We start from the raw sequence: 7500 nt of genomic DNA, 5'->3' as shown, positions 1-7500 counted from the left end.
CTGTAGTACTAACACTACTCACTGCAGTACTAATACTACTCACTGCATTACTAATACTACACACTGTAGTACTAATACTAGTCACTGCAGTACTAACACTACTCACTGCAGTACTCACACTACTCACTGCAGTACTAATAATACTCACTGCAGTACTAACACTACTCACTGTAGTACTAACACTACTCACTGCAGTACTAATAATACTCACTGCAGTACTAATACTACTCGCTGCAGTACTAACACTACTCGCTGCAGAACTTACACTACTCACTGCAGTACTAACACGACTCACTGCAGTACTAATACTACTCGCTGCAGTACTAACACTACTCGCTGCAGAACTTACACTACTCACTGCAGTACTAACACGACTCACTGCAGTACTCATACTACTCACTGTAGTACTAATACTACTCACTGCCGTACTAATACTACTCTCTGCAATACTAACACTACTCCCTGCAGGACTAATACTACTCACTGCAGTACTAATACCACTCACTGTAGTAGTAACACTACTCACTGCAGTACTAATACTACTCACTGCAGTACTAACACTACTCATTGCAGTACTAATACTACAAACTGTAGTACTAACACTACTCACTGCAGTACTAATACTACTCACTGCATTACTAATACTACACACTGTAGTACTAATACTAGTCACTGCAGTACTAACACTACTCACTGCAGTACTCACACTACTCACTGCAGTACTAATAATACTCACTGCAGTACTAACACTACTCACTGTAGTACTAACACTACTCACTGCAGTACTAATAATACTCACTGCAGTACTAATACTACTCGCTGCAGTACTAACACTACTCGCTGCAGAACTTACACTACTCACTGCAGTACTAACACGACTCACTGCAGTACTCACACTACTCACTGTAGTACTAATACTACTCACTGCAGTACTAATACTACTCACTTTAGTACTAACACTACTCACTGTTGTACTAGTACTATCTCACTGTAGTACTAATACTACTCACTGCAGTACTAATACTACTCTCTGCAGTACTAACACTACTCCCTGCAGGACTAATACTACTCAATGTAGTACTAATACCACTCACTGTAGTAGTAACACTACTCACTGCAGTACTAACACTACTCACTGCAGTACTAATACTACTCACTGTAGTGGTAACACTACTCACTGCAGTACTAATATTACTCACTGTAGTAGTACTTGTATTGGCTGTAGTATGTAGGAGGTTCTACTAATGAATGTAATTTATTAATCACTTGTAAATGGGGCACCACCTCCGTTCTTTTATCTCTTTGACTAATCCGGAGGGAATTAATCAAATTCGATTGGATGAGGCTAACCTGGATCAGTTCCAATCAATTTCAGATCAATTTATTCAATCTCATAACTGAAGCAGTGACTTCTCCACAGTTTCCTTCGGTTCTCCACATTTAAACAAACCTGCACAGACAATGACATACGGTTAAATATGTTTATTGACTAAATAATTCAGAGTAAATAAATGAAATGGCAATTTAAACAAATGATAACAGGTGACAGAAAGATGCAGAGCCTGTAATGACTAAACTAATGAGTTTATGAGTGAAATATGTGCAGATGGGAGAATAATCTTGATACTAACAAAGCTCTGACCGAATTTCTCTTAAGCTCAAAAGATCTGAATCAAAGCAGGACGAGTGATGGTTAGCCTGCTTTATCTGGAGAGTTGTGGAGTCAGCAGGCTGCGGCTTTCGTCTCCAGTGTTTTGTAGCTCAACTGTGGGCTGGCAGTCTCGGTCCAATAGCCGGAGGGATGTCGCGGCTCGTCCGGCACCCAGTGGGTGACGACCTCGGTCCGATGTCGTAAGAAGAGCACAGCTCGTCCAGTACCCAGCCAGTGACAAACTTGATCCAATGCCCAGTGGGATGGCACCGCTCGTGAGCATTGGGGCAGAGCCAGTTTGGCTTGGCACAAAGTCTTTCTTTCGTTGGAAACCGCTTGCACACCTCCTGAAACAGCCAGTTACTGCAATGTCTTTATTAATGATGATGACCTTAATAAGGATGATGGTCTTCTTTTGTCACTTTGAGTGGTGGTTCTTAGGCTTCGTTCTGTTAGAAACTTCAACAAAAGTTGAAGGACTTAAAAGAAATTAATCAATATAAATTATAAAGATGAGAATCACTGTCTTGAAGCAAGCATGAAGCAAAAGTAAGTAAGGAGAGGGCTGAAAATTAAAGAAGAGAGTGCTTACAAGAAAAAGTTACAAGAGAGCAAGAGGAGTAAGAGAGCTCAGAGGGTGATGATCATGTAGTCTGATAACAGGCCTGAAGTGGGCGGGCTGCCAGCTTTGTCTCAGAGTAGATAACAAGTGTGAAAACTCACAGAAACTAACTAAAACTAAACTAACATTTTAAATGTTTCAAAATCGTGTTTCACCTTTCCCAGAATTTCACCATGGCTTAATATGTGTATTCCTTATCAATCACAATTCACATGGCATCCCTAAATCTTTTAACAATCAAAAGAAGAATAAAACTTGATCAAAACATCTGAACACGCTTGATTATATCGTAGAACTAATCACTTATACACATTTCTTTTAGTTCTAGGCTAATACTTAATATGATTGGGAATATTTTAAACATTGACTTGTTAACAAACCAAAATGTATTAGATTAAGTCCTTTTGAATCTTGTCCAAATCATACCAGGACTGACCATTAGAGGGTACTGTGGTTCCACGGACCACAGGACATTTTCACACAGAAAACTTGTGTCAGTCAATTTCATGCAGAAAAGCGGGGGTGGGGGTGGGGGATTGCTGGAGATGGGTGTAGATGCCAGGGAGGATCAGAGAATCGTCTATTTGATGGATTTATTACAAAAGAAAATAAAGTTCTTCTTGCCAGATGGAGGTGGGAGAGACTGCAAGACGCCTTTTGGGAAAAACAAAGTCAGCCTGCAGAAAGGAAAGTTAAGGCAGGGAACAAGGCCTCGATCAACAGCAGAGACAAGATGCATGTGTTCCTACAAGTACTACCAGAGATTCTCACAAGTCATTTTTTGTCTCAAGTCTGTTATGGTTGTAAAGGTTACACCCCGCCTTTCCGAAAACCCTGCTGTTCCGAAAATAGACTTCCATTCATCGTAATGGCGTGGTTTCTCATTTTTTCTAAAGACCCTGCTATTCCGAAAAGGCTATTGTGGTACCCCTGACCCTGACCCCTAACCCTAACCATATTGGGAAGTAATTGGAAGTTGAAAGTCAGACTCGGAACAGCGGTGTGACGGAGTGGGGTGTGTCGGGATGGAGGTGTTTCGGAATGTCAGGCTGTTCCCGGTTGTAAAGAGCGTTCTATCAGACGGTCTGCGTATAACTCAGCTCTATCTCAGGAGTTCAAAGCTTGTACTGTATTATCATCACTCTTTCATCTATTAGCAGAGAGTATTATCAGCACTGATTAGTTGTTTGTATTGCAATATGCAATATGGAAAAAAAACACAATGAAAGTTTTCCTTTAAAATGAATGACTGTATTTTGCTTTGCAACATAAATACACAGCTCCAGTAGCTGAATGTCAAATACTAGTGCTGAAAAATTATCTGAAATATACTGCAAGTCCATAAACTGGTGATATTAAAACATAAACAGTTTTGTTCCCGAGATATCTGCCATTTGTGTAAATTGGCACCTTTCTTTGTTTGAAAAAAAAACAACTGATTCCTTGCATGAAAGAAAACTCTACTACTTCTATTAAACGTGTGGAGCAGCAGAAATGTAAAAAGACACTGCAGTTTACTTTCTTATGACAGAGCATCAATTATCAGTAGTTTAATTATTGGCTGGATAGCACAACATCTGTCAGTGTTTAAATTAGTGAAGATAAATTCTGAACTTAAAGTGAACTGACCCCTTGCGTGCTGTTGAGCTGAACATGTTTGCTAACCGTCCATAGCACTGGGGTTAACTTTCACATTACTCTGAGTACTACTTCCTGTCCATCCTCAGGTGAGTCGTCTGGAGAGGGAGAAGAGTCAGGAGGTGAAGGCGGAGCATCACAGAGCAACGGTTGCCGTGACGGAGCTGAAAACTAAACTCCACGAGGAGAAGCAGAAGGAGCTAGCGGTTACCAGGGAGACGTTACTACGGCAACACGAGATGGAGCTGATGAGAGTCATCAAGATCAAAGATGGAGAAATTCAACGTCTCAACGGACTGGTAACAACGCTGAGGGACGGATCCACCGACAAGGTGACCGCACCTGTCTGTCTGTGTCTGTCTGTATGTCTGTGTCTGTCTTTCTGTCTGTCTGTACACCTGTCTGTCTGTCTTTGTATTTGTCTTTGTCTTTGTCTGGCTGTCTCTCTATAATCCCTCAGGTGAGTTGTGGTCTGCTTCAGGAGCTCCTCTTCCTCAGGAAGTCCAGGAGAATCCTGATCAAGACCACCTTAGCTGTCTCCTCTGCAATATCTGAGCTACACATCCTGTCTCAGTCCAGACACCCTGTCAGACCAGAAACACAGCTGATGACTGGAACATAGACCAGGACCACAACTGATGACTGGAACGTAGACCAGGACCACAACTGATGACTGGAACATAGACCAGGACCACGACTGATGACAGGAACAGAGGCCAGGACCACAACTGAAGACTGGAACAGAGGCCAGGACCACAACTGATGACTGGAACATAGACCAGTACCACAACTGAAGACTGGAATAGAGGCCAGGACCACAACTGATGACTGGAACAGAGACCAGGACCACAGCATGTGGTTTGGTGCTTTGAGCAGTACTGGCACCAGTTTTCCTCAGGTGACCCCACCTCCTCCTCTTGTCTTTGTTCAGGTGTTTAACATTCTGTCCTCACATTCTTCAGGTGAGGACTGCCCTGTTGGTGGAGGTGGAGGAAGCGAGGAGGAGCTGGGACATGGAGCGCTGTCGCCTTCAGCAGGAGGTTCAGGAGCTGCGTGGAGCAAAGAGGACATCTGAGGAGGCTCTGACATCGGCTCAGCAGGCCTGCCAGGCCCGAGCAGCTGAACTACGATCAGCTCATCACCAACACCAGGAGGAGCTGAACAAGACGAAGAGAGACTGTGAGAGGGAGATCCGTCGACTGGTACGAGCCACTGCATCACACTGCATCACACTATATCACACTGCATCACACTGCATTACACTGTATCACACTGTATCACACTATATCGCACTGCATCACACTGCATCACACTATATCGCACTGCATCACACTGCATCACACTATATCACACTGCATTACACTGTAGCACACTATATCACACTGCATCACACTGCATCACACTATATCACACTGCATCACACTGCATCACACTATATCACACTGCATCACACTGCATCACACTGCATCACACTATATCACACTGCATTACACTGTAGCACACTATATCACACTGCATCACACTGCATCACACTATATCACACTGCATTACACTATATCACGCTGCATCACACTGTATCACACTATATCACACTGCATCACACTGCATCACACTGCATCACACTATATCACACTACATCACACTGCATCACACTATATCACACTGTATCACACTGCATCACACTATATCACACTATATCACACTGCATTACACTATATCACGCTGCATCACACTATATCACACTGCATCACACTGCATCACACTGCATCACACTATATCACACTGCATCACACTGCATCACACTATATCACACTACATCACACTGCATCACACTATATCACACTGTATCACACTGCATCACACTGCATCACACTATATCACACTGCATTACACTATATCACGCTGCATCACACTGTATCACACTATATCACACTGCATCACACTGCATCACACTGCATCACACTATATCACACTACATCACATTGCATCACACTACATCACACTGTATCACACTATATCACACTGCATCACACTATATCACACTGCATCACACTGCATCACACTGTATCACACTGTATCACACTGCATCACACTGCATCACACTATATCACACTGCATCACACTGCATCACACTGTATCACACTGTATCACACTGCATCACACTGCATCACACTGTATCACACTATATCACACTGTATCACACTGCATCACATTGCATCACACTGTATCACACTATATCACACTGTTGACGATGGTTCTTAGTCATCCAGGTCATGGTAATTCTACGTGCTATATTGTAGGCAACTGGACTTTTGGTTTCTTGAAGACGTTTCACGTCTCATCTGAGAAGCTTCTTCAGTTTTCAGTTCTTCCGTTCAGAACTGAAGAAGCTTCTCTAAAGAGAGGTGACACGTCTTCAAGAAACTGAAACAAGTCCAGTTAGAAGCACTTAGAACTGTACCACACTGCATTACACTGTATCACACTGCATCACACTGTATCACACTGTATAACACTGCATCACACTGCATTACACTACAGTAGCGCTTATCAGTTATTTCAGCTGTCCATAAGAATTATTCTGTAAAATTAAAATGATCTTCAGAGTCAATTTGTTTGACATTTAAGTGATTCCCAGCTGCAGTAAATACATAAAGGGCCATCACTGTAAACCTGGTAAAGTTGAAGCCAAAACTGAAGTGGTAAGATTAGACTCTTTGAAACGAAAGATTTGCAGACCTCATATTGAAAATTGTAACTGGTGTAAAAAGGGAAAAAAAAGTTTAAATAGTTATGTTTGTTTGACCGCATAAAAACCTGAATAACTAGGAATCCTCATTTAAATGTACTGAAAATTAGCGAGAGAGTTACACCTGCTGAAACCACTAGATGTGAGCATGAGCCTTCTTTGGAAAAATATTTTCTTTTTCACAAAAGTATAGAAAATAACTCTAAATGTCAAGCATCAGACACTGATGACTAGAATCAACTGAAACATGAGAAAAAGTTTTTTTCTTTTCTTCAGTATTACTGAGGCATCACACTACAAAGCTGATGAATGAATCAATTATAAACATGAACACATGAGAAAACAGAGAGAGCGACTGAGCCACACAGACTGGAGCAGGACAAAGACAGTGAGAGTCAAACACAGACTGGTACAACAAACAGTCTCACACACTGAACACACTGAACACTGTCAGTCTCACTGCACTTTAACTGAATCAGCTGCTTCAAGTATTCTGGTGTGTTATCTACTTGTTATCTAGTGTGACTGGCCGAGCCTCTACAGGTGGTGTAATAACCTGTGTGTGTGTGTGTGTGTGTGTGTGTGTGTGTGTGTGTGTGTGACAGAGTCCAGAGGGGTTGGCTCGGTGTTTGAGGAGGTACCGGCCCATGATGCAGTTAGTCACACAGTGTGTAGGTTAACAGTCAATTAATGAAACAGACCTTTTCTACACGCGTGTGCTGGCTTGTCCCGGCTCGGTTTGACTTGTAACGTCAGCTGAGCACAGCAGGGATTTACATCTCCATGACAACAGGGCAGACCGCTTGAAGGTCTTTTACTGATGTGGTGTTGAGTCGTGGT

General features: G+C 42.4%; 1 protein-coding gene across 5 annotated transcripts in view; it reads left to right on the top strand.

The window, feature by feature from the left end:
• jakmip3 (Janus kinase and microtubule interacting protein 3) overlaps positions 1–7500 on the top strand; it is a 23736-nt gene that overhangs the window by 2814 nt on the left and 13422 nt on the right. For all 5 annotated transcript variants that reach the window (XM_084341930.1, XM_084341931.1, XM_084341929.1 and 2 more), the window contains exons 3-4: positions 4001–4243; positions 4874–5113. In XM_084341930.1, coding sequence (XP_084198056.1) covers positions 4001–4243; positions 4874–5113 — 483 coding nt within the window. The remainder of the gene's footprint in view (positions 1–4000; positions 4244–4873; positions 5114–7500) is intronic.

Source organism: Pagrus pagrus (genome assembly GCF_965226575.1).
Source record: "Pagrus pagrus genome assembly, chromosome: 21".
Lineage (NCBI taxonomy): Eukaryota > Metazoa > Chordata > Actinopteri > Spariformes > Sparidae > Pagrus > Pagrus pagrus.
Note: the sequence above shows the minus strand (reverse complement) of the source record. Positions and strands in the feature narration are given on the sequence as shown.